This window comes from Sceloporus occidentalis, unplaced genomic scaffold (assembly GCF_023333645.1).
Source record: "Sceloporus occidentalis isolate IW3139 unplaced genomic scaffold, rSceOcc1.0.p SCAF_8, whole genome shotgun sequence".
Lineage (NCBI taxonomy): Eukaryota > Metazoa > Chordata > Lepidosauria > Squamata > Phrynosomatidae > Sceloporus > Sceloporus occidentalis.
In genome coordinates, this window is record NW_028316988.1 from 36,143,900 (window position 1) to 36,170,533 (window position 26,634).

General features: G+C 42.7%; 1 protein-coding gene across 5 annotated transcripts in view; it reads right to left on the minus strand.

Moving 5' to 3' along the window:
- Nucleotides 1-23,435, minus strand: part of LOC149308689 (phospholipid-transporting ATPase IG-like) — a 77,685-nt gene extending 54,250 nt beyond the window's left edge. For 2 of the 5 annotated variants that reach the window (XM_089536304.1, XM_089536303.1), the window contains exon 1: nucleotides 3,247-3,312. In XM_089536304.1, coding sequence (XP_089392430.1) covers nucleotides 3,247-3,297 — 51 coding nt within the window. In that variant the 5' untranslated portion in view covers nucleotides 3,298-3,312. Of the gene's footprint in view, nucleotides 1-119; nucleotides 371-3,246; nucleotides 3,313-22,632 lie in introns of those variants that run through there. The other 3 variants (XM_089536301.1, XM_089536306.1, XM_089536305.1) reach the window with 2 other exon arrangements.
- Between the last annotated feature and the right edge of the window lie 3,199 nt (nucleotides 23,436-26,634).

A 26,634-nucleotide genomic window follows, 5' to 3' on the forward strand; every position in this document is an offset into this window, starting at 1 on the left:
AGAAAGAAAGAAAGAAAGAAAGAATCCAGTAACTAGGGCTTGCATGGATCGCAAATGCATAGGGCAAATAGAGAACTGCGTTTTTTTGGCTGCTAACCCCCAATTCATGGGCCACTTACAGAAGCATGCATTTTGATTCTTTCCTTTGGCCCTTGGCCTGAGACATCTTGTACTTCTCTCCTTCCTGGGTTCCTTGCTGAAGCATTTGCTCTTAGTTTCCAGCCCACATCGGATGCTTCGGGTGCTGAGCTCTGGTCCATATATGTATATGTGGGGGAGATCTAAAATTGGGTGCGTGTATGCATTGAGATGATGGGGAGGATAAAGTCCTTCTTCTGGGGTGCCAAAATGGCAGCCGAATCCCACCTGGTTGATCCCACTCCAGAGATAGAGGCGTTGCCACGGCAACCGCTCAGCCTGGGTACCAACTGCCTTGGAATCACAGGAAAACTATAGGCTGCTTTTGCAGCTTTGAAAAGAGCAGGCCGAAGAATTTCTCTCCTTTTTGGACATATAGGGAAGAAAAAAAGTAATAGGACTAGGAAATAACAGGAAAACAAGCTGCCTATTTCAACAAAGCAGCTTCTCCAACCCTATCCTGCCCCTATTTCAAAGAGACATCCCTTTCCAAAACACCACCATATATTGAAAGGGATTTATTTTAATTTATTTGGGGTGTTTATACTCTCCTGTGAGAGCCAACATGGTGCAGTGGTTTGAGTGCTGGACTATGACTCTGGAGACCAAGGTTCAAATCCTGGTTCGGCCATGGAAACCCACTGGATGACCTTGACAAGTCACACTCTCTCAACCTCAGAGGATGGCAATGGCAAACCCCTATGAAGAAGCTTGCCATGAATACTCCATTAATTATATTTAAGTATTTAATTTATTAATGGTTGTTTTAATAATTGATAATTTAACTGCATTTTATTATTATTGATGGGAGGGTTAGGGAGGGGTAGGGTTATTATGTTTTATATGATATTGTACTGATATTGTATGTTATTGTAAGCTGCTTCGATCATTCGGAGGAGCAGGGTATAAATAAATTTTATTATTATTATTATTATTATTATTATTATTATTATTATTAGGTTTGCCTTTGGATTGCCATAAGTTGGAAATGACTTGAAGGCACACAACAACAACAGTAAGGTAGATGATAGACAGAAAGATGATAGGCAGATAGAGAGATTGAACTGTCTTCATAGAGACAGCTCTGTCAGACTGTTTTATCATAAAAAGACATAGAGGAATCCATTAGGACCTTTATTATTATTATTTAAAACTAACTGGGGAAAAGGAACTTCTTGCATAAGCTTTCATGGATTGAAGTCTATTTTGTGAAGTGGACAGTAGCTCACAAATGTTTAGATAGATAGATAGATAGATAGATAGATAGATAGATAGAGGGGATCAGGAGACTGAAGGTTCTAGGGGTGGCCCCAACCCTGTTTGGTTGGTTTTTAACCCTAAAACAACCAATTACATGGTGGAAAAAATGAATTTTAATTTTTGTGGGGTTTATCTGGTAGTTAACAGGGGTAGCTTCAAAGCCCCCAAAATGAGAATTTGGAGCTGCATGTGACCTATAGGCCACACTTTCCCCACCCTGGCTATAAACTTTTAGCACAGTGTCAAATATGCACCAACTTGGTCATACTGGATCTGAACAGTTGCACAATGGTCACCGTGGCCTTGAGTTCAACTGTTATGCAAGGATGAAATTGCTGCCCACTCACTCAGCCAAAGGCAGGAGAGAGGGCTGTGTGTGTCTGTGGAATGAATGGCTGCCCTTAGGATGGCATTTAGGCAACGGCAGAGAAAGTTCAATCACTTGTGGCAACATTTTTGTGTTAGCGTAGCATCCTCCAACTGGAACAGCCTAAGAATAGGCAGTGCTTGACCGGATGGATGCAAAACTTCATCTCTGAATACAACCACTTCCTATGCACTCTGTGCATTTTGGTGCTGTTGGGTGCCTTCAGGTCACTACCAACTTATGGCGATCCTAAGGCCATAAAGATTTTTCTTGGCAAAATTTGTTCACGGGAATTTTGCCACTGCTGTCCCTTGAGGCTGAGAGAGTGTGACTTGCCCAAGGCCACCCAGTGGGTTTCATGGCTGAGCTGGGAATCAAACCCTGGCCTCCAAAGTTGTAGTCCATTGCTCAAACCACTATGCCACCCTGACTCTCATGTTTAGAGACTTTCAACGTCCATATTGTGTGTGTTAATTCATTTTCCCATAAATTCCAGTACTCATAAAATAACAGAAGATGAAAGCAGAGGTAGATGGACTTCTGTAATGCTGGACAAGTTCTAACTTTTTTGGATACAAGGTTACTCTAGCAAACTAAAGCAAACATGGACTCATCCGTAAGGCCAGAGTGCAAGATCCAAAATCAAATTGGTGCAGTTTTATCGCATCGCTGCATGTCTGGGCTTGAAGAAATGCCACTTGTTGAAATTTAATCTGCAATTCAACTGTTAAAATGGCCAAAAGCACAGAGGGAAGAGAAGAAAAGAAAACCTGCAAAGACCTGGCACCCTTGAACTTAGCAGAGCAAACAAAACTCCACAATAACCTTTCAGGAATACTGGTTTGACCTCCATCTGTAATTCATAGGCTTTTTCTTCTTCTTCTTCTGGAAGGAGCAGCTGCTAAATGTTAATTTTAAAATACAGATGTCCAAAACGTGACCTAAAAAAGTGGGGGACGAAAGACAAACTCTCAAAGCTGTTCGTTAATACTTTTTAATGGCGAAAGGATGCAAACAAAAATTTTTTTCCCCAAATACTAGACGCAGAGGAACCAATCTTTTTCTCAAGTTAAAGAATTTGGCACTTTTAAACACACAATGCTCTCATGCCGAAGATGTCCAATTCATATCTTTGAGACCAAAGCAAACATTTTTTTTAAACGGCACATTCACAACATGTTGAAACAACACTTTGTGGGTTACTTATGGAGGGTCTGGATATCAGCCATAGACAATTTGGGTGTTTTAAAAAAGCTCCCTTATCTATAAAGCCTTGGATTTTCCTAACAGCCCTTCTATCTTAACTACTTCATTGCTTTTATCAGCTTGCCCAGAAACTTTCTGTCTTTTAAAACAGATTGTTCTCAGCTGCATACTTTCCAGAGATAACACTGTGCAAACCAAAAATGCCATTCTCTTGCCGACAGAACCGTCTAACCGTAAAAATAAAATACAATTGTAAAGAGGTTTGTCTCTCTTACCAAGGCAGACCAGAGTTTCAAGACAGCTTCTGGGGACAAAGCAAATTCCATTTCTCCCAGGCCAACTAAAACAACCAACTGTCTTCCATATAGAAGAAACGCCTCCCCACATCAAGAATTTAAGGAACTAAAATGGCGTTACGCCTTTTTCTTTTCAAGCAGGAGGAAGAGAAGAAAAACAGGCTTTTGTAGAGAAGCTGGGCAAAGATCAGATTGCATGACGCTGGAACTCATTCAATTTAAACAAGAATCTTTGGAAAAGGAGGGGCCTTAAAGGCTGAAAGTCTGTGCACATTTGCCTGGGAGTAAGTACTCTAGAAGTCAGTGGGGCTTCCTCCCTTGCAAAGCGTAGCACAGGATCAACACTTGCAAAGAGCATGTTCTCCCTTCGGAGCTACGCAAGGCGCACAGGGCTGTGCACTTTGCAATCACACTGCGCCAGAAACCACAGTTCAGCTCATGGCTGCGGAGTTAATGAGAAACCCCTGCAGTATATACTTTAAATTCCCTCGATAGGTCATCTCCATAGTCTCCCAACGTCCATTAATAGCTCTTTTATCCACAGTCAACAAAGAAATGAAAACCTGAACTAGCTTGTCCAATGCAGCGCAAACATTTCTAACCAACTGTTTTTTAAAGGAACAATTTGAATGTGCAAATTCAGCAATTTTGCTTTCCCCTCCGTCCCAAGCACTGTAAGCCTCTGGCCATTTCACTTAGGGCGCATGTTCACTGTAGGGATAATGCACTTTGACACCACTTGAACTGCCACGGCCCCATCCTAACAATCCTGGGATCTGTAGTTTTGCGATCCTTAATTTGCTGTTTAACAGTTTATATATTGTCAGTTCTTAGATGTGTGCATGAGATAAGAGTTTATCACACGAAGGAGATCGGGAGTTTACCCCATGAATATCCTGGGGAAATTGCATAATTATGCAAAATGATTTCACACGATGCTGTACAAAACCTACCATTAAAGTGGTTGCAAAGAAGCATTAACGCGCATCTTTTTATTTTTGGGATTTCAGTGACAATGCATTTCTGATATCATTTTATTTGCACAACTGCATGTGATAATCATTTGCGCAATTAGTCACCATTTTCACTTTATTTGCAGGTTGCTTTAAATGCACTTTAATCTCCCTTTAATGCTGAAATTTCCCTAATGTGATAAACTCCATAGTGCCTTTGCATGAACTGAGACTTCCTTTTGATTGATAAAGCTAATTTAAACCTTGCACACGGGAGTTTTATCTTTTGGAACTGGTATACACAGGCTAGATCCCTGCTTCACTCTCTTGAGCCCTATCACTGCTTCCAATGCGCCAACAAAATTCCCTATTGTACATTAAATTGTGGGTGCCACCTCGGGACCCTTGCATTTGGGTAACAAGTGCACTGTTACCCCAAGATCCATCCCCTTTTCATCCCCCTAATTTCTGATATGAAACTGATATAAAAAGGATGGTAAGAACAATTACACAGGCGCCAGCAATCCTTGGCAGAGAAGTTAAACTACAAACCCCAGGATTCCATAGGATCGAGCTACGACACTTAAAGTGGCATCAAAGTGCAATGTTTCTACCATAAGTTGCATAAAGGAGCAGGTTTATTGTAGGCATAAACAACTACTGTAGTTGAAATTTGTTGAATGATACAAGGATTCTGGTCTGGAAGCTGAATCCTTGCTAAGAAAACCCTGTGATAGGATCACCATAAACTGGAGTTGACTTGAAGATTCATAACAACACAGAGAATGATAGTTTGTTTTCCTAACACCTCTGGCCCTTTTATTTTATGAGGTTTGGATGCAATTTTACACGATCCAATTCCACAGAGTCTACTAAGATTAATTTGCACATTTCCTTTATGGCTGTTTTGCTGAAAGTATTTATTTTATCTTTCATATCCATTGACTTTTTTTTTATGATACGATTATATTGCTATAGTTGTTATTTCCAATTATGGTATTGTATTAGCAGTACTGTGTAAGCTACTGTATTTATTGGAAAGGTGCTGTGTTTGTTATAGTCTGTTCCTTGTTGTCTTTCCTTTGGGAAACAAAGGCCTTTCTGTTTCCAACAGATTGTTGTCAACAGACTGGTTTTAAGGAAGTGCATTTTATAAACTGCTCTACTGTATTTCAATAATTTTTTCTTTTGCATTTGTAATGAATGTTTAATATTGTTTTTAATATTTTGATAGTATCAACACATTTTAATGCCAAGCTTTTGTACATTTTTGTATTTATTTTAAATGGCAAATGACCCTGAGACCTGTTTCTGGGATGAAAGACGAGATGTAAATAAATTGAATAAATGATGGTATCCATGGATTCTGCATCCATTGATTCAACCATCCACAGCTTGAAAATATTCCAAAAATACTAAATTCCAAAACTCAAGCCTTGATTTTGCCATTTTATATAAGGATACCATTTTACTAAATCCTGGTATATAATTGGATTTGACCATCCATGGATTTTGGTATCAAACCCCAGTGGACACCAAAGGCCCACTGTATATATATAAAGATGTGGATATTGTATTTATCTCATGTATAGAGACACCTATGACTGTATGTATACAGTATAAACATGCATATGTATTCATAAAAGTATGTATACTAAAAAAATTAAAATGATTGCTGGAATCCAATACGACAATTGTCTACTACATAGCACCCTAAAAACGTTGCTATGGAGTCAATTCTGGTGTCACACACACAAAGGGGAAAGGAAAGCCACTGGGATCAAATAGCAGCTGTCTGACATTCCCACCATGAATGATCTCCTGTGCGACAGGTATAAAGAACCCCTTTTGCAAATCTCTTTTTCACCAGAGATCACTAACCCGAAGGGTAGAAGAGAACATCAATCATTTGCTTTCTGATTACAGGGGAACTTGTCTATCACAGAGGCTGCTTACCAGTGGGTAGGATTTAGGAGACTTTCACAGTTCCTACATAGTCTCTAAACTAGGAGCTGCATAGGGATTGTGAATACGTACCAGTTGCAGACACATAACTAACTATTGGTGACCTGTCTGCAATGGACCAACATGACTGGGGCCATTGAACTCAACTCTGTTACTAATTCTACCTATTTTAAGTCCTATTTTAGATAGTAGTTTCTAAAATAAGTAGAATTAGCAACAGAGTTGAGTCCAATGGCCCCAATCATGTCAGTCCATTGCAAACAGGTCACCAATAGTTGCGCATTCCCACTAAATCAATGGGATTTGCCTATATGTTGACTTCCCATTCAATAATTTGGGACTACTCTAGTTGGGACTAACCACCAGGATTCCAGCCCATATCTTTAGAACAGATGCACACACAAAAGACACCTTCAGGTTCTCAAAACATTTTGAATAGACCTTTTTCCACATGTGTTTGACTTTCTTTCATAACCTGTAACTCCTCTTGGCTCTCAAACTCCTCCGAGTCACAGATATAAACACCGAACAGCTTTAGTCACCTGCAGGTATGCAAAAGTTACAAAACAAGGCTGCCATTCTATCCCTCTTATGCCACCAGTAACAAAAAAGCAAGTATTAAACAAGCTTTTCAAGCTGGTATATTTGGCCAGCTTGCAAAGCTGTGGTACTGTGTGGGATGGTCAGGATTGCTACTCTACGAACGGTCCCTGCTATTTCAGTGTTACAATGATGACACATTCCCAATGAAAACTGACAGCCCTGTTGCTAAGCTTGGTGATAAAATAAGCCAAAAGGATTCTGTGACGCTAAATGGCGGTGCCGTCTTTCCCTGCTTACTATATTAACAACCATGCATTGTCGGACTGCTATCATGACCTTTCAGTTACATTTCTTTGTGGCTTCCAGGACAAAGCTATCCCCGGTAATTTGAGAATCAGAGAACTATGGTGTGACATGCCTGACAAATAAACAAGGACGAGGAGTCTGAAAACCCCTTTTTCCTGGACTATGCATGCCAAGAAGCATAAAAAGCACAAGACCCTAGCCACTGTACAGACTGAGTCTCCCTTATCCGGAATCCCAAAATCTAAAATACTCCAAAAACCAAAACTGTCCACTTTAAACAGCCATGGCTCAGTGTTATGCAATTCAGGGAGCTGTTGTTTGTTGTGGCACCAGAGCTCTCCGACAGAGAAGGCTAAATATCTCAAATCCCAAATATCTCACAAAACTACAAATCCCAGAATTCCAAAGTATTGAACCACAGCGAAATGGTGTCAAGCCTCATTATTCTTGCAGTGTAGTCACATAGTCTGATAGAAATACATTAGCTTTTTTCTTTTGTTAGAATAACGTTATAGCTTCCGATTCCGTACGATACACCAGGGCCATGAAAAAGTGCATTATCTGTGCGTTTCTGGGAGGATGCCAGGGAAATTGCTTTGAAAGCATCTGACAGTGAGGAGAAGCAGGTAGGGGTCTGATCTATCTCCTGCCTAGGAAATGGTAAAAAAAAAGCAGGATATATTGCTATGAATTATTGCTCCGGACAGCCACATCTTGTCAGACAAATGGCAATGTAATGGCTAAGGTTGTTCTGGAAATGTTTCTTTAATGGGAGCTAATGGTAGAAGCTGATGGAAGTGGAGAGTCAGCTGCAGGAAAATGAATCATGCATCCTCTCCCACTCTTCTCTCCCATCCAAGGTGGGTCTTAAGGTGGTTCTCAAATAAACTGCAGTTTAGAAGAGAAAGACACAAGATTAGGCACAGATTTAACTGCTGGAAGGATACCAGGATCGATTTCCAGCTTGGCCATGAAACCCATTGCATTACCTTGAGCAAGTTGCATGCTCTCAACCTCGGGGGAAAGCCTCTTTGGAACAACTCTTGCCAAGAAAAGCCTGGGATAGGTTCCCCATAGGGTTGCCGTAAGTCAGAAACAACTTGAAGGCACACAACAAGAAGTGCTTACCCTTTTTGTTTGTCATTGCTGGGAACCGGGTTGAACGCTAGCCCAATGTTGTTACTTTATAAATGGGTAACCCATTGGCGTTACTCACTTTCCAAAAGCAGTAAGACCTTGCTTTTGTAGCAAAGCCAACTTTCTACTTTTACAATCATTTTAAAAAACACAAAGAAGACTGCAAATCTCCCTCTTTCAGTATTTTGAACTAACAAGAGTTAGTTGTTAATGAGATATCTTACAGATGGGACCCATGTATAAGCATTACATTCATTCATTAAAGTTTTACACGCATGTTTTATACTAGAGCCAGAGTGGTGCAGTGGTTTGAGCATTGGACGATGACTCTGGAGACCAAGGTTCAAATCCCCATTGAAATGTGAAACCCACTGGGTAACCCTGGGCAAGTCACACTCTCTCAGCCTCAGAGGAAGGCAATGGCAACTTCCCTCCGAAGAAACTTCCCAAGAAAACCCCTTGATAGGGTTGCCTTAGGGTCGCCATAGGTCAGAAAAACTTGAAGGCACACAACAACAATATACCTTATACACATAGGCTGAAGGTAATTTTATACACAATATTTTAAATAATGCTGTGCATGAAACAAATTTGTGCACACTGAATCGTCAGAACAATTTTGGAAATAAGGGCTACTCAATCTGCGCTTGTAAGATGACCAGAGAAGGCATGGGTAGAAAGATATAAGTGACAGGGGTGAAAAAGGAAGTAAAACAGAAAATATTTTGATTTCTGCTGTGGTCTTAGGAAGGAAAGGGAGGGAAAAACCCTGCTTCATTTCTGCCACCATCTTCTTGGCAACCGTGGTAAGGAGCACTCACAGAAATTTGGAAAACATAGTTAGGAGGAGACAGTGGCGGCTCTTCAGACTAAATGTCTCTGTCTCCTTGAACATCCTGCAAACTTGTTTTGTTGGAAGGAGTTGTCATGGACAAGTGTGTGTCTCCTCAAGGTTGGCCAAGGCTATTTGTAGGCTTTCTGGCACAGTTCACTCCCTCTGGGTTCTGCAGATTTCCCAGCGAAGCCAACAGGCTCATGGAACCAAGGAGGCATCCCTTTCATTTGTAAGGCTGGAAAATAATAATAATAATAATAATAAAGCCTTCCTTTGGGGCCAGAGAGAAACCCCAAAGTGTGTTTATTGCTGGCCATTAGAAATAGTGTATAACTAGGACTCCGGAAGTTCATTCATCAGGTCTTTGGCAAACCAGCAAAGGGCTGGGCTTCCTTTCAGGAAGACCGCTCAGAAATGGGCGCTTGGGTTTAATCCAACACTTGCTTTGTTTGCTTCTCGCCTCCCAAAAATCACTCACACTTGAGGTTTAAAAAGATATAAAGGTTGCAGATAATGCAACAAGCCAACACCATCTCCTTTTGTGTTGTTCATTTCCAATGAACAAGAGATGTCTCAAACTTTGAGACGCAAAGTCAAAAGGTGGACTCTGGAAGACATGGGGATAGAGCCAGGATGTGACCTGCCCCCCAAAGAAAAGCCTGTAGAAGTGGTCATTTACCTTTGAAATACGTAATCCCAGAATCTTAGTCCAACGTTCAAATCACAACACCATTCTGTACACCAAGGTACATCTGAAAATGACTTTTTTAAAAAGCTTAAAGGAAGATGGGACCAGAGGGATTTTGGATTTTTTTAAAAAACTAGATTATCTGCACATACATAATGAGATATTATAAAGATGAGAATCATCTAAACATGAAATTCATTTATGTTTTGTATACACATAGCCTGAAGGTAATTTTATACACAATATTTCTAATAACACTGTGCATGAAACAGTTTGTGTATGCTGAACATACACAGGTGTCACTATCTCAGCCACCCATGTGGACAATTTTGGATTTTGGAATATTTTGGAATTCCAGATATGGGACACTCAATCAGTATATAGCCAAAAACAATAACAACAGTACAGCACCTTCCTAAAATCCCTTTCTTCAAAAACCTTCCTATCTCATAGCCTGTTCTTATATAAATATATACAAAAAGATTTCCAGTGAATGTTTAAAGATATTTGAAGCTAAACACTGCTTTCCACTCTTGGACCCAGAAAAAGGACTCCATTCTCATTTCATATTAAACTTTCCCTGGTTTCATGCTTACTTCTCCTTTCTTAAGCAAAGTGTCCAAAGTTCCTCCTTTAAAGTTTTACAGCCAGAAATGCCATGGGTCATTAGGTACAATCCAAAGCATGCTTAACTTGTTTCCACTAAAGTCCTGTGGAGTTCATTGGGGATCCAGGCTGGTAGAGGCTTAAGACAAAAATGCCAATTGAGCTTTCAGTACAATTAAAAAGAATAAAAAGTAACTTGCAACTCAAAGCATAGACAGTTGTTTTGGGGGGAAAATAATTAAGTCATCGTTCTAGATCCAAGTTGCCCATCCTGAAACTCTCAAGGGTGTTCAGACATCTAGTCCTCATGGATACAGTGACGCAATGTAGGAACGGGGTAGGCAAAGTGAAGCCCATGGACCACATGCAGCCATATAATTTTACTTTTAAAATATCCTCACCATTTACACACACAAACACCCAAATGGCTCAAACATTGTTTACTTGGCCATGGGAGAGTTGTTTGTCATTGTGTGCCTCCAAGTTGTTTCTCATGTATGGCGACTCTTATGGCGATCATGGGGTTTTCTTGCTAAGGTTTATTCAGAGGAGGTTTGCCATTGCCTTTCCCTGAGGCTGAGAGAGTGTGACTTGCCCAAGGTCACCCAGTGGGTTTCATAACCGAGTTGGGAATTGATCCCTGGTATACACAATCATGGATATTTCGAAAGCTCCTAGGAAAACCAATCTTGGGAATTATACTCGTAGATTCCCTTCGGAATACGTTTTTACTTGGCTGCCAGGATTGCTTATGCCTAAAGAGATGAACGTCCACAAAACTATTTGGAAGGTTTACATTTCTTTGAACACCCAACATGCTGACCTGAGCTGTATGTTGCTTCTCAATATTTCTATAAAATATTTATAATGAAGCGGTTCAGATGTCACACGCTGGTTAGCAGCCACCGTTTCCCTTCCCATTCTGCAGGACCAGACAGTGTTTGCCACGGCTAAGCAATAACATTTATTGGCATCGTTCTCTTCAATGGTCAACCTGTGAATTTTTTAGTGAGAAGCCCAGCTGTTTGCATGTACATTTTCGTTTTTTGAAAAGCAATGTTTATTGCTTGAGTGATAAACATTGGAAATAAACTTTAATCCCCATGGAAGATTGCTAGGAGAAAGTATTGGATTCCTCTCCTATGGAAAAAAAAATCACACAACAAGAAAACGATTAAAGGAATTGCTAGTGGCGATGTTTTTATCCCATCTTAGTCTCCCTTTATGGACCACATCAATAGTAACACTGGTCTCATCAAGTTTATGGTGACCCTAAGGCAAACCTATCATGGGGTTTTCTTGGCACGAATTGTTCAGAGAAGGTTTGCCATTGCCTTCCTCTGAGGCTGAGAACATTTGACTTGCCCAAGGTGGATTTCATGTCTGAGCTGGGAATCGAACCCTGGCCTCAAGAGCCATAGTCTAATACTCAAACCATTATGCGAAACAGAATTAACCACTTATATATTCTTAGGAATTGTACTTGGCATTTAGGGTGCCAGTTGGCCATTATGGAACACCACCATTATTCTGAGTAACCTTATTTTATGGATCACAGAGATAGAGACTGTGTGGCCTTCAAAGTGTTGCTGAACTGCAGCTCCCAACACTCTTGTCATTGATTATACTGATGAAGACTATTGGGAGTTATCATCCAATATAACATCCAGATTCTTAACTACCCTGGGGAAGAAGCAAAAAAATAAACAAAAAAAGGCCAGGTGTTGTGATAATGCAGTTAAACATACTCCTGGAATGGAGACTGCAGGCAGAATGAATTATCAGTTGGTTCGAATGCATCAGGTTATGTGTGCCGCATCAAGTAGCAATGGATCCCGGGATGCAAAACCAATGCCCTGTCTCTTTGATGGGGAAATGGTTTTTTCATGGTGCCAGCATGCATTAAAGGGGCAATTTCCACAGCCTCATAAATCAGACCTCCTCACCCAACGTATTTAGAGATCAGCGTTCCTTCCAAGCTGGAAGGCACTGTCACCGCAACCTCCAAGAATACAAACTGCAGTATTCACTTAAGGTACTGCGGCAACTCCAGCACTGCCTGTATTGTTCAAATGGGGAGTTAATAGCTTGAGCCTCTTCCAATTGAGGAAAATGAAATGCACCGTGGATCCAATTTTCACACTCAGGCAGCCAGGCTCTCCCCCCATCGCTTCCCGCACCAACTCCAATCACAATCGACACTAAATGGATTCCTGCAGACTCTGCCGCAACACAGCAACCTTTTGGGAGCTGGCTGCCTTTTTATTTTGCCGTTCCACGTTCAGATTCAAGGTTAGCTTCAAAGGAAAGCTATGGTTGCAAACTGAAAACAAGTGGCAAGGAAACAGCAGCGAAGTGACCCAGCCGAGGAACGAAAAGGCACAAAGGAGAAGAATTCAATTTTTATTTTTTGCTAAGATTACACCTCAAGGCTCCTTCTTTCAGAGTTATGACACAATTCTGCCAATTCTTGTCCCAAGAGGCTGCCCACAACTGCTCACATCCCAGCTACCAACAGAGCTACATGGCAATCTAATCCTTCCCTTTAAAGCAACCAGACTCCTAATACACTCCTGGGATCAGATCCAGAAGCTGGCCTAATCTCAGCGCATTAGGGAAGGCTCTCCAGATGAGATCAGTGAAAATAGTGACATTAGGAAGGGAGATCCCTGACCGACAGCTGTCAAAGACCAAAATCGGCACTCATTAAACACTGAGATAAATGGGATTCTCACACCGGCTGCATGTGGACCGGCTTAATGCATGGTTTATTTCTTTCCTAGGCTTATAACTTGCCCTTCATCTTGGGAATCCCAGGGCAGCTCAGAAAACTGACAGTACAAACAAAAACATACACACAACCTCTATCCACCTGTAGACAGATAACATTTAATACAATGATTGAAAACAGGTGTTTTAAAAAAAGGGTGTCAGCTTCCAACTTTCCCAAAGGTCCTATAAACCTTTTTCTACTGACCAAGCTGATCCTGAGAAAGGCCAGTCTAGTACTAACATAGGATAGCTCTGGACACTGAAATACATTGGGAATCAGCAGGACTTACTTGAATATCTATAAATACCCGAGGGGCTGTAGGAATTCAACAACTCAAGGCAACCAGAAAAGATAAAAACCAGATCAACAAAAATCCAGATACCACTCAACCCAACATACTGTCATGATCAAAACCTGGAAAACCTAATTTGAAGGACCATAATTCCAAGCAATTTCCCAGCCTCAATGGCCAGTGTCCACATTGGCTGGTCTATCCTAAGAGTGGTCATCCAAAAGAGTAACTTTTTGAGCTTTGCTTTCGGCCTGCTACAATGGGGAAGTTTAAGAGAGAAGAAGGAAGAACTGCACCATAGAAATCCTTTCAACCGTATTAAAAAGGTGGGGCAGGGAGAAACCAAATTTTTGTCTTCTACGATAATATGCAAAAGATCAAAAGCGCACATCAACCCTTCGGAAAGGAATGCAGGCTACAGATGCAGAAAGAGTGCCAGTTCTAAACTCAACAGGCGAGAGACCTACGGGCATTTTCCAAATCTATGAGACAAGCTCCTAGCTCTCATGGTTTTTAAGGATGTGGAAAACATTGGGGCCATTTAGCAAAAGCCTGGAGTCCCTTAGCCAGCTAAATTTAAACTGTTGCTATCAAACACTACCAGGACCAATTGTGGGACATATCAGCCCCCCAACAACAAACCCGACAAACCTGAAGTCATGAGAACATCACTTCTATTGTGAAGTCAAAGGCTTTCATGGCTGGCATCCATAATTTTTTGTGGGTTTTTCGGGCTATGTGGCCATATTCTAGAAGAGTTTATTCTTGACATTTCGCCAGAATCTGTGGCTGTCATCTCTGAAGATCATAGTGATATTGCCTTCCCCTGAGGCTGAGAGTATGTGACTTGCCCACGATCATACAGTGAATTTTCATAGCTGGACATGGATTTGAACTCTGGTCTGCAAAGTCACAGTTGAACACTCAAACCACATACAACACACTGGATCTCCTCCTTAAGCACTAGCCAACGTGAAAAGTGACCAACACCAGTTGCCCATCCCTGACACTCTAAACTTTCTGGTGCTTTAAGCAAATCTCTTGTCCCACCTTCACCCTAATCCTTTACGCCTTCATATCTTTTCAGAGCAAACAGGAGTGTGAGATTTGGTAAAAAGCAAACCCATGTTTTACGAGCCTCCATCTGCTGCGTATTTACGCAACAGAAGGGAGTAGGAAGCAATTGGCAGGGAGTGAAGAACAGAAAGAGAAAAAGATGAGGAGGAGGAGGAGAAGGAGGGAAAAAAACAGAGGAAAGGTTAAGCCGTCAGCCTTCAACTAGTTTTCATATATTGGAGGGAACAATATATAGTTAGAGTGGCATAAGAGCACTACAATTGCATCCTCCTCTTGCATCTGAGGAAGTAGACCAAGTCAACGAAAGCTCATACTACAACTTCTTTCACTCAGTTAGTCGCAAAGGGGCTACAAGATCCCTTTGCATAGTGATATTCCAGACTGACATGACTATGGGCCTGAACAGACAGGCCAAAATAAAGCTTCTTCGGGTCACTTTGGAGGTATGCTGTTTAAATGATGCATGCATCCTAAGAGGCTGGAAGTCGCGCCAAAGCCACGCTCCAATCCAAAGGACTGGAGCGCAGCTTTGGCACAGCTTCTGGCCTCTGAAGATGTGTGTGTCATTCAAACAGCATACCTCCAAAGTGACCCGAAGCAGCTTTATTTTGGCTGTCTGTTCAGGCCCTACGTCTCTAAATATTAAATACAGTACATCTGAAATGAAACAACCAGGTCAGGTGAGCCTTGCATAAGCAAAGAAAAACATTTTGACCCTTCTAGAGACCACTTCAAGGCGTCTTCCGAAATGTATCCTGGCACGACTTGTTCTTTTACCACCCTCCACTCTTCTTACGATTTCCATTTTAGTGGCCAAATTTAAAGACTTGTGCTTTTTAAAAAATATGTCGAGGATAACTAATGAAACAGGCTTATCTGTTCTTCCCTTTTCTCTCTGTTTATCATACATTGTTCAGTAAGAGATTCTGGAGGCAGATCCTGTTTACCTTGCCTGTTGTAAGCAGACACATACAACTACAGTAGGATCGGCTAGAGTACTATCTTGTTCTTTCCCAGCTAAACCTTTATTGCATTGATTCCTTCAGACGGGCTATTGCCACCCAATATCCAAGGTCTGCGTTTCATCAGTTCTCCTTTACCATCCTCCCAGTTCTGATGCTGCTAAAAACACTTTCAGCTAGACAGAGTAAAAATAGAAAAGGGGAGCCGAGGCTTTATAAAAAGGAACTTCTTTGTCAAAGGTTTTGTTACCTGCAATAATAAACAGTTCTATAGTCATTTTTGTGGGGGGTTTTGGGGGCTATGTGGCCATGTTTCTGGAAGAATTTATTCCTGACATTTCGCCTGCATCTGTGGCTCGCATCTTCGGAGACACAGGCAAAACGTCAGGAATAAATTCTTCCAGAACATGGCCACATAACCCGAAATACCCACAAAAAAACTATGGATGCTGGCCGTGAAAGCCTTTGAGTTCTATAGTACATATTTTTGCCTATGTTCTTATGCGAAGAATGAGAAACCCAAACTGCTGGAGTGCTACTCCTTTCCCATCCTTCACCATGAGCAAGGCTGGCTGGGGCTGATGGGAATTGGAGTCTGCCCACATTGGGGAAGGGTTGTCCCTTCTTCACTACCCACTGACCTATATGCAAATACTAGCTGAGCAAATCTGACATGCAAAACTAGGAAAGAGTCAACAAGCCCCCCTCCTTTCGCCTCTAACTCCAGGATTGACGTCAATCCTCCGTCCTGAAAATGAAGCTGTTTAAAACAACAGCAATAACACCATTTGGTCTTTATTAACCTGGAAAATCAAAGAGAATCTGAGGCCAGGGAATGAAAACTAAGCCACATTCTTGCAGGCTTAGTGTCAAAAGGAGTTAGCACATTCCCAGGAGATTTTTCTCCCTGATCTCCACTGGAAAAGGGTTATTTTAGCAAGATGTATAGCGGATCTAGCTAACAATCAAGGAGGTGAAGGAATGGCACTATTTCTCTCTCTTTCTCTCTCATTCTTTTTTTATTCCTATTGTGTTTTAACAACACAAACAAAATCGCTGGAAAGAAAATGCATGAGAGTCTCAGCAACCAAGGATATGGTTGTTGCCTCCTTCGTGAAGAGTAGCTCTTACAATGTTATGAGCCGCCTCAATCCTATGGGAAAGGCTGCATATAAATAATACATTATTATTATTATTATTATTATTATTATTATTATTATTATACTCTAGCTATAGGCATACAGCAGGGCTGCCTCTGGAGCAGTGCTTGTAAAAGTGAGGATTTTGGATTACACCTCCCAGAATCCCCCAGCCACTGATGATATCCACTGGGAGATTCTCAGAGTTGTAGTTCAAACAGTGAAATATGGGATACAAAGGTCAATCAATCAATTTATCAATCAATCGATCAATATAATCATAAAAGCTGTGAGGCATTACTAGGGATTAGCAAAGTGTGGTTTGTGCGTTGCATGCAGTCCTTGGGCCTGACTTTGGGCCCGAAGTCTCCCTCAAATTTCCCTATTTAAAAAAAAATTCAAGGCATTTTGGAGGGCCTTAAACCACACAGAAAGACCCCTTCTCAAATACGTGAAAAGATGCAAAAATTCTCCACAAGCACCTCGGAACCTGGCACTACCCACAGATACCTTTGTTTTACTCTGCAGTGCTTCCCAAAATGGCGACAGGGTGCGCAAAGCATCACTTGTCACCATTTTGAGAGGAATTGCAGAGGAATAAAAATATTTGCGCCTCCTGATGTGGAGGGTGCAACCTATGGAGAGGGATCTAGGGGGAAATTCATCCCTGGCCTTCCCATAGTTGCGCATGGAGTCCAGCAATGTATTCCCAAAGTCTCAACCCAGATGCCTATAAGAAACCCAGTTACAACTGTGCTCTCCATCCTGCATTCCCAGCAAACAGCTGGTACTGAGAAGCCATTGATAGCCTTATCAGCCATGAATCTTCTAAGCCCTTTTTAAAGCTGTCCAAATACAATTAGCTACATTTTTTAAAAAAAACGATGACAGCACTCCTTGGTTTTCCAGACAATTGTGTTAGAAACACTCAACTTTCTTTACTATGAGTTTTTACTAGCTGCCTCTGAAACGCTAGGTGCAAAAGGAAGCAGGCGTTGTTGCAAAATGCATACGCTTAGAAGTGTAAAGAGAACGTGGCAACCTGCAAAAATGAAATTGGGAAATGAAGAGAAGGGAGACAACGTTTATAGTCCAATCCTATAGCACAATACTCCAGAGAGGCAAGCCCCACTGAGTTCGATGGGACTTTCTCGATGGTGAGCACGCAAAGAATTCAAGCCTTGTAGATAAAAGTGTACAAAGAGTTTGGCATCTGTTCACGGATCGTTTTTTAAAAGTTGATATTAACTTTCATGGAGAGCCAGTGCAGCATAGTGGTTTAGACTATGACTCTGGATACTTGGGTTCAATTCCCAGCTTTGCCAGGAAACCCACTGGGTGACACTCTCTCAGCCTCAGGGGAAGGCAATGACAAACCTCTGAACAGCTCTAACTTTTTTTGGAGCAGGAGAGGTTCGCTGACGTTTTTCCAGAAAAACTGAAAAACACAGATGATGGAATATATCCCTTGAAAGTTTAAGACAAAGGGTTCACAAAATGATTGTCCCGAAATCTTTTCTAAAGACTACATAAGAGGAAGACTTTATGTAAGTATATGCACTGTATCAGGTTACTACCATTCCTGGTCTGTTTCCTTTTCTGAGTTCATTTTAAGGAAATCAGTGCATTGCATCTGCCTGACGCTAGGGAAAACTAGTGGAGACAAAGTGATTTTCTCTGGTTTATTCATGCTGATGTTCAGTTCTGTGTTTACTGGGTTTTGTTTGGGATTTTTAATCTTATTTTTTGCCTGCTCCTCAAACTGGCAAAAAATATAAAGAGGTTCCTTATAGTTTCAGTGTTCTTTGTGGTTCAGGATGTTGAAGCTCCATCAGGAGTGAAAAAATTTGGATTTTAGGCTAAAGTGAGATTGTCACAATGTGGACATCTCATGAAATAACATGAATCACAAGAAAAAGATGGAAGACGGTAGGAAAAGAAGGATTGATTCAATCAAGGACTGCATCCGCACTGTAAGAACAATCCAGTTTGACACTACATTAACTGTCATGGTGCAATGCACAGAATTCAAGGAATTGTAGTTTTGTGAGATGTTTACCCTTCTCTGTCAGAGAGTTCTGGTGCCACAACAAACTACAGTTTCCAGGATTCCATAGTATTGAGCCATGGCAGTTAAAGTGGTGTCAAAGCAGATTATTTCTGAAGTGCGGATCCATCCAAGGATGCCATGGCCATGTTTGCAAGGCATGCATAACATGGCAACTGATAACAAGCGCTCTTGATGATCTCTCATTCTAGAGCCACCATAACTCAAAGGTGACTTCATGGCAAATAAAAGTTCAATTGATAAATACATTACAAACAAATTGTACTTTTAATATAGCAAACACAGTAATTTATGGCAAACAAAGTTATATGTGTGTGTTGTGTTGCCCTTATCCAGAGTCCCCAAATCATCCAAAACCCAAGGTTTTTTTCACGGATGGCTGAGACCGTGAAACCTTTGCTTTCTGGCAGTTTAACGTACATAACTTGGCTTCATGCACAAAATTATTTAAAAATATTAATTAAAATCCAAAACATGTTTGGTTCCAAGCATTTCGAATAAGGGATATATACCCAGCCTGTCATTTATTTTTGTTCCTAAAATGACTCAACCTGCACAGGGGGAAGGGGGTTAAGTTAGAACATTAGACCATTCAGGTTTGCATTCTTTACACTAATGGACAGGAGCTCTCTAGGGTTTCAGATAAGAGGTCTTTCCCAGGCCTAGAAAGAGATGCCAGGAATTGAACCTGAGACCTTCTGTATGCCAAGCATGCACTTTATCACTGAGCTAAGGAAGAAAACAAACAACTGTGTGACCACGGCTGCAATGATGCCATGCTTTCTCCTCGCTCTAGCGGTGCAAGCACAGGGAGGCATGACAGAAAGGCTTGCAATACCTCAGCCTTCAGGAATGATGAATTTTTGGCCAGTGTTTTCAGCCACACACGGCAATGCAGCATCCCAGCAGGGGGATATTTTCCATGGGCACTGACCGAAAGGACAGCTTGGACGGAATCGTTTCTTAAGAAAACACCGCAAGATGAAGCTCAGAGACCTCCGGAAGAATTCAATCTGATTTCGAACCATAATATTGGGCACCTTATTAAAAAATAAATAAATAAAAATAAAATCCATTTGTGTGGCGAGAAAGTACATACAATTCGAACACAAGGGCACAAGCCCAGATCAAAGCGTGCACCTAAATGGAGCATCCATATACAGAAACAGTCGACCACTCTGAGCCTGAAAAGGTTTTTGGATGAACCCACTCAGAATGTCCCCAAAAGCATGGTCAGTGGTCTTGCTGGATGGGGGCTTCTGGGAACTATAAACCCCAAATATTTTGTGAAGTCGAAGGCTTTCATGGCCGGGATCCATAGTTTTTTGTGGCTTTTTCGGGCTCTGTGGCTGGCCAAACATTTTCTTTTTCCAAGCTTTGCTACCTCTACATAGCTAGGGAGAGGTGACATGAGGCCATGTCCTATTTTGGAGTACTATGGGGAACCTCATTTGACCAAGGCTGGTCAAAGGATGAGGACTGGACTAAAGGTGACCAAAGCAAGGGACCCCACAGACCAAAATCTGAGTCCGAACAAGGCTTTTGTAATCCTGTTTTCTGCAATGGGCTTTAGGATCTCTCTTTGAAACTCACAAGGCGTTCAGAGCAAAGCAAGAATAGCTGCCACCAAAGCTGTAGCCTTCCCCAAAAAGTAATGCTTCCCAAACGCTGATTCAAAGGTATACTGCCACTGTACTTGGAGGTTCCAGTGTAGCCATCAAAGCTAATAGCTAGCAACAGACCTCTCTCCTCCGACATGACTTTGCCTTTCTGAACCATCTGAAGCCTATCTTAGCAAAACCTGGCCCTACTTCAAGTGGCAAATCTCATTCCTGAATGCTTCACTCAGTTAAAAAAGAAAGTCACCCTGTTTTGTTTTTTTTTAAAACCACCCAACTGGCAAAAAGCGTTTAATGCAGCCTTTTTCCTGATGCACTATCTTTCTATCTGCAGGGAGGTGCCTTTTCTTCATCCAAGCAAAACTCCGAGACCATTTCACAGTCCATCCAGCCTTCTGCTCCCTGCCTTCTTCCACAATGATCAATCCCTTGGAAAGGAAACCCATCCGTCTTCTCATCCATCCATGCAGAATCAGCTGCCATTGGATTCCCTTGGATAGCCTTGGGGTTCCTTATTGTGTAGGATCTATGATTCTGGAGACTATGATTTGGATCCTGGTTGGGCTTTATAACTTTGGAGACCAAGGTTCTAATCCTGGCTTGGCCATGTAAACCCACTGCCAGACCTTGGGCAAGTCCCACTCTCTTATCCTCAGAAGATGGCCATGGCAAACACTCTCAGAAAAAACTTGCCAAGAAAACCTTGATAGGTTCGCCTTAGGGTTGCCATACATCAGAAATGATTGAAGGCACATCACAACATTGCATGGGCAGATGGGCACCCCAATTCTTTCTCTCTCCATCCTCCTTCACATATACACAAACACACACAACCTTTCAAACCCATGCTTTTACCCTGTTCAAGGAGGCACTCTATGGGGAAAAGCTTTGGCCTCTCTTTTCTACCCCTTTCCCCAGAAACAACAGACCCAGGAAAGCTGCAGATCAGGGCACATTGGCATTCACAGCCAGTTGCAGGTCTTCATGTCAATGTGTGCCCATTTTATCTCCCTCCTGGTTAGGAAGAACAAAAGGAGGTAAGGGGATCCCAAACTGGCCAAGCCAACATGCCATGTAGCTGCCAAGCCCTTCTGCAGAGGATCCCCCAATCCCCAGGGAAGGGAAGGGTGTGTGTGTGTGTGTGTGAGGGGCTGTGTCCACGTTGCAGAAATAATCTGGTTTGACACTGCTTTAACTTCCACAGCTCAATGCTATGGGATTCTGAGAATTGGAAGTCTGAGGCTCTGCTCTGCTCTGGGGCCACAACAGACTACTGTTCCCAAAATTCCATGCCACTGAACCGAGGCATTTAAAGTAATGTCAAACCAGATTATTCCTGCAGTGTGGATGCAGCCAAAATTGACCAGCCAGTTGCAACCAACCTGCTGAGCTCTCAGAGATTGGGAAAGCAGAGAGGAAGGAAAGAAAAAAGAAAAAGAGAGAAAGAGAAAGGAAAGGAGGATGAGGGATGCTTTCAGGGACAGGACCTATATAAAAAACAGGGAAGAGAAGGCAGTGTGGACATTGGGAAGGGGAGCAGTCCTTTGTTTTTGGGGTGGCCCCAAAACAACAAAGATAGAAAAGAGAAAGAAGGAAGGAAGGAAGGAAGGGAGGGTGAATGAAGATTCAAAGAATGTGTTGGTAAAACAGGAGGGGGGAGAGGAAGGAATGATGGGGCATGCAGTGACAAGGCCTGTGTATCAAACAGGGAAGGGAAGAAGGTGGGCATATTGGGGAGAGGTTTAGTCTTTTATTTTTGGGGTGGCCCCAAAACAACAAAGATAGAAAGGAGATGAAAGAGAAGAAAGCAAAGAAGGGAGGGGCAAAGATTCAAAGGATGTGTTGGTAAAACAGGAGAGTGAAAGTAAAGGATGATGGAGGATGAAGTGACAGTATCTGGGTCTCAAACATGGAAGAGAAGAGGGTGGGCACATTGGGGCGAGAGTTAGCCTTTTATTTTGGGGGGTGGCCCCAAAACAACAAAACAGAAAAGAGAAGGAGAAGAAAGAAAAGGAGGGCGGTGGTAAGCCTGAAAGGATGTGTTGGCAAAACAGGAGAGAAAGGAAGGCATGATAGGGAAGGCAGTGCCAGGACCTGGGTCTCAAACAGGGAAGGGAACAAGGTGGGCAGGTTGGGGAGGAGAGCATGAACCCTTGGCTTTTTTGGGGGTGCTCCTTTTGGAGTGATGATTTCAAGGGGGGCTGCTTGCTGAACTCATTAGAAAAGATGCCCAGCCTCCACCTTCGCAGGCAGCTTGGCAACCCCTAAAAGGCCCCCCACCTCCTTTTACAGACAAAGCACTGCCCCCCAGGATAGAGAGCCATGCAAAAGGTGGTCTCTGCGGCGCGCAAGAGGGAGCCAGCCACTCACTCACTCACTCACTCACTCACTCACTCACTCACCAAGCGGCTGATCTGCCGGCGGAGCATCGCTGAAGTGCCGCAGCCTCTTGGAGGGGAGGGAGGTGGGTTTTCCTTCTGGTCCGACTCTCAGGGGAGGGGGGAGGGGGAGGGAAGGGAAGCCTCCGGGGGTCACCGGTGCCTTTCCTTCGGAAGCTGCATCCTGCAAGAGACAGCCTTCCTCTTTGGGGGCCCTTAGGCTGGAAGAAAAAGGAGGAGGAGAAGGAGGGAAGGAGGCAGAGAAGGAGGTGGAGGAGGAAAAGGAAGCATTGCGCGCCACGAAGGAAGAGGCCAGCCAGGCTCTTGGCCAAGAAAGAGAAGGGAAGGAAGGAAGCCAAATGCCTCCCCCAAAGAACCTCTCCAAAGGGAGCTCTCCAAAAAAATAAATACTCTCCAGAGGGATCTCTGCAAAGCAGCCTCTCTGAAAGGGTCTCTCCAAAGAGACCTTGCCAAAGGGGCCTCCCCCCAAAATCCTCTCCAAAGGGGCCTCTCCAAAAGGACTTGTCCAAAGGAAGCGCTCCAAAAAAATCCTCTCCAAAGGAACCTCTCTGAAAGGGTCTCTCCCAATGGCTCCTTTCCAAAAGGGCCTCTCCAAAGGGAGCTCTCCTAAAAGCCCTCTCCAAAGGGAGCCCTCCCAACAGACCTTTCCAAAGGGACCTCCCCAAAAGGATGCGCCCTCAAAGGACCTCCCCAAAGGGATCTCTGCAAAAAGACCTCTCCAAAAAGACCTCTCCAAAGGGCCCTCTCCAAAAGGGTCGCTCCAAAGGGTCCCCTTTTCCAAAGGCGCACGTGGGGCTCCCTTCCCGGACCAGAGCCGGAGGCCAGCGCTAGCCCTTCCCGGTTCCCCGGCCCTTTTCTCCGCCTTCCCCTCCTCCTCCTCCTCCTCTTTGTCTCCTCCCTCTACCCAAGAGCATCCTGGGAGATGTAGTCTCTCTCTCTGTTTGGTAACCTATCTAGTGTGTGACATACAATCTATACAACTGCCCCCCCATTTTCCATAACAAAATGTTAGAAACTATGTAGAAACAGATAAACTCACTTGTGTGTTAATAGGAGAATCATAGGAAGAAAATTAAAAAATGGTTAGGAACCGATGATTAATTATATCCAAGACAAAAGAGGAATGAAAGACTATCTGATCTAGGAGAAAGCCAAGTAATGTAGGAGAGAAAGATACGGAGAGTGGTGTAAAGTAAATGTGATCTGTAAAGTGAGAAAAATGACTATTCTACTCAGGGCCAAGGCGATGTTCAGGAAGAGTCCGTTTATGTTTATGTTTAGGTCTTGTGTTTCATTTTCTCCTGTTGTTTGTGTGCTAAAGTATACGTCGATGTTACTGTATGTGGCGATTCAAAATAAATACTTATTTAGAACATGAGGGGAAAAAATCAGAACTCAATGTAAATGTCAAACTCTTGGGCCCCAACTTTTGCCATTGCTCCATCATTGTGCGAGCTTTCAAATCAGGCAAAGGTGTTTAAAATGTTGTTGTTAACTGTCCTCCAGTTGATCTTGACCCATGGTGACCCTTTGGATGAGACATCTCCAAGACCCCTGTCCTCCACTGCTTTCTTTGGTACCTGCAAACCTATTACTATTTAGACTTATAATTTTGCTTTTTAGCCTCATGCAATTAAGTTTTAAGACCACTGGAAGATGTAACTCCAAACTACCTATACCAAGGGAAGGGAACATGCAGCCCGTGGGGATTATATAGCTCCTTTTCAGGTTTCAGTTCCCCAAAACACCCTAAAACAATCTTCTACAATGGAAAATGCCAGTTGTAGACAAAGAGGTTGGAGCAAAAGCATTAGCACTGTATTGTTTAAAGCAGTCCTTCTTCAGCTATCTGATCGGGGGGATTGGCAACCAGTGCTGCGGATTCAGGAGTGTGGCTCCATGGTTTAGTCTAAACTTTAAAGTGGAACTTTAAAGGCATTGAAATTTATCAGCACCTTTGGTTAGCTCCCTTAAAGTTCAGACTTACACCCAGAACTGATTCCTTGCTCCACTGAACTGGCCACCCCCAGTCATGACTGCCTCCAGCATTAGAAAGACTGTAATATCGACACCACTTCTAACTTGTGGGGGCTGTCAGATTTTGGTAATTATGTAAATGAAAGATATGCTCAAAGACTGGATTACGTTGGCCTGATCCCCACTACCTTTTAAATCGGATTGCAAATTGGTTTGAACTGCTACAAGTGACTCTGGTTCGCACTTGAACCGAACCACTTAGTGGCCATGCGCTAGACCCATTTAAACCACATCTTTTTGATGCTGATGTTTTCCGTGTCTTTTTCAATAAATCGATCCCACGCAAGTGTGAACCAGATGCAGATCGGCATTGGTTTAAATTTGCCCTTCGGCCGGCTGGAGCAGGTCCATTTTGAATTGATTCATGCATGAATGTGAACCACAAGTGGATTATTTTAGAGGGGGGAAACGCCATCGGGGCAAAGGTAGTGGTAACCATGCTCTGTTGTCGAATCAATCCATCAACTTGGATCACACACCGATTTATCTGCGGCCCTAGTTTGGGGGAGTAAAGCAACTTCTGAAAAGCTTGACTTAGACTTTGGAGGGATGCTGCTGCCACCTAGTGGCAGATTGCAGACAGGAGCTTTACAAAGTTTGAAGGTGGAGTTAGGTCAGTAGTACACATCACACAACACCTTTATAGCTTTTATTGTTTTACTTTAAGTGCTATGGCTGCCTCTTATGGAATCCTGGGATTTGAAGTTTAGGGAGGGGCATTTAGAGAACTCTTAAACCTCACCAAACTATCAACTCCACATTTCCACAGGAGGTAGCCATGGCCATTAAAGTGGAATAATAGCACCATAACAATATAGTGGCTTTTTATGGATTATATTTTGCTTTGACTTTCCTCCAAGGGGGTCTAGGTCCCTGATGTTTTTGAGCTGCAGGTCCCATTTGTCTCATCCATTTGCCTGCTGTCTGGGGCTGATGGGAGTTGTAGGTCCAAACACCTGGAGACCAACAGGTCACCTGCAACTCCAAGCATGATCCTCCCTTGTGGTTTTATCCTCCCAATGACCCTTTTAGGTAGGCTGGGCTGAAATAGTACAGACCCCACCAAAGCACCCAATGAGCTTCACAATTCAGCCAGAATTGGAAACCTGGCCTAGGTTTGGTGCTCTGTTTGTGAGATCGAGAGTGGCTTTCATGTGTTGGTGCACAAATTTTGTCCTAAGGAGATGTGGTCCAAAATCCTGAATTGGGCATGGATTATCTTCATGACATCTGCACCTGATTCAGCCTTTCCTCCCCTTAAACTGAATTTTAAGCAGCCAAAGCCTGCTATTTTATTCTGCTAGGCCATGTCGTGTATGTATGTAGGTCATAGTGGTGGTGTTGAACTGGTTGTTGCTCATCTTCTGCTTGTGAGATGAACTGCTGTCTCTCACTTTCCCCAATACTGAGAATGATGGATAATTGGGACTTTGTCAAAAAAATGGAGGAGAGCTAGAAAAGCAACACAGAGGGAGAAACAGCCATTCAGAAGGGGAAGGCAGAGTGGCTTTCAGAGAAGAGAACTGAAAGGATTAAAGGCCCTGTCCCCCCTCCCCACTCCTTTCCTATTTCTTCCCTTTCTTTTTCTCTTCTCCATTGAAAAGGAGATGATGAGGAGCTTGGGTTAAGTGGCAAGGAGAAAGTGGTAGGAAACTTTCTCATTATGCCAGATAGAGAGGGGTTCCCACTTTTGGGGAATTCACAGGTGCAAACAAAAGCAAGACTGCCTCCTTTTATGCTTGTTTAAAACACAGCACACAATGGACCGGTGGATGGAATGTTGTGCAGGTCAAAAGTTTAATTGGGTTTTAGACAGGAGTACACAAAATCATCTTGTTGTCCTTCCTTCAGAGGGATGGAGGCTAATCGCTGTGTGAATTGCCAAAGAATTATATCTTCCCAGGAGAGCTGAAAAATTCCTGAGGATCTAAACTTACTTTTGAGTTTTGAAAACACACACAAAATCCC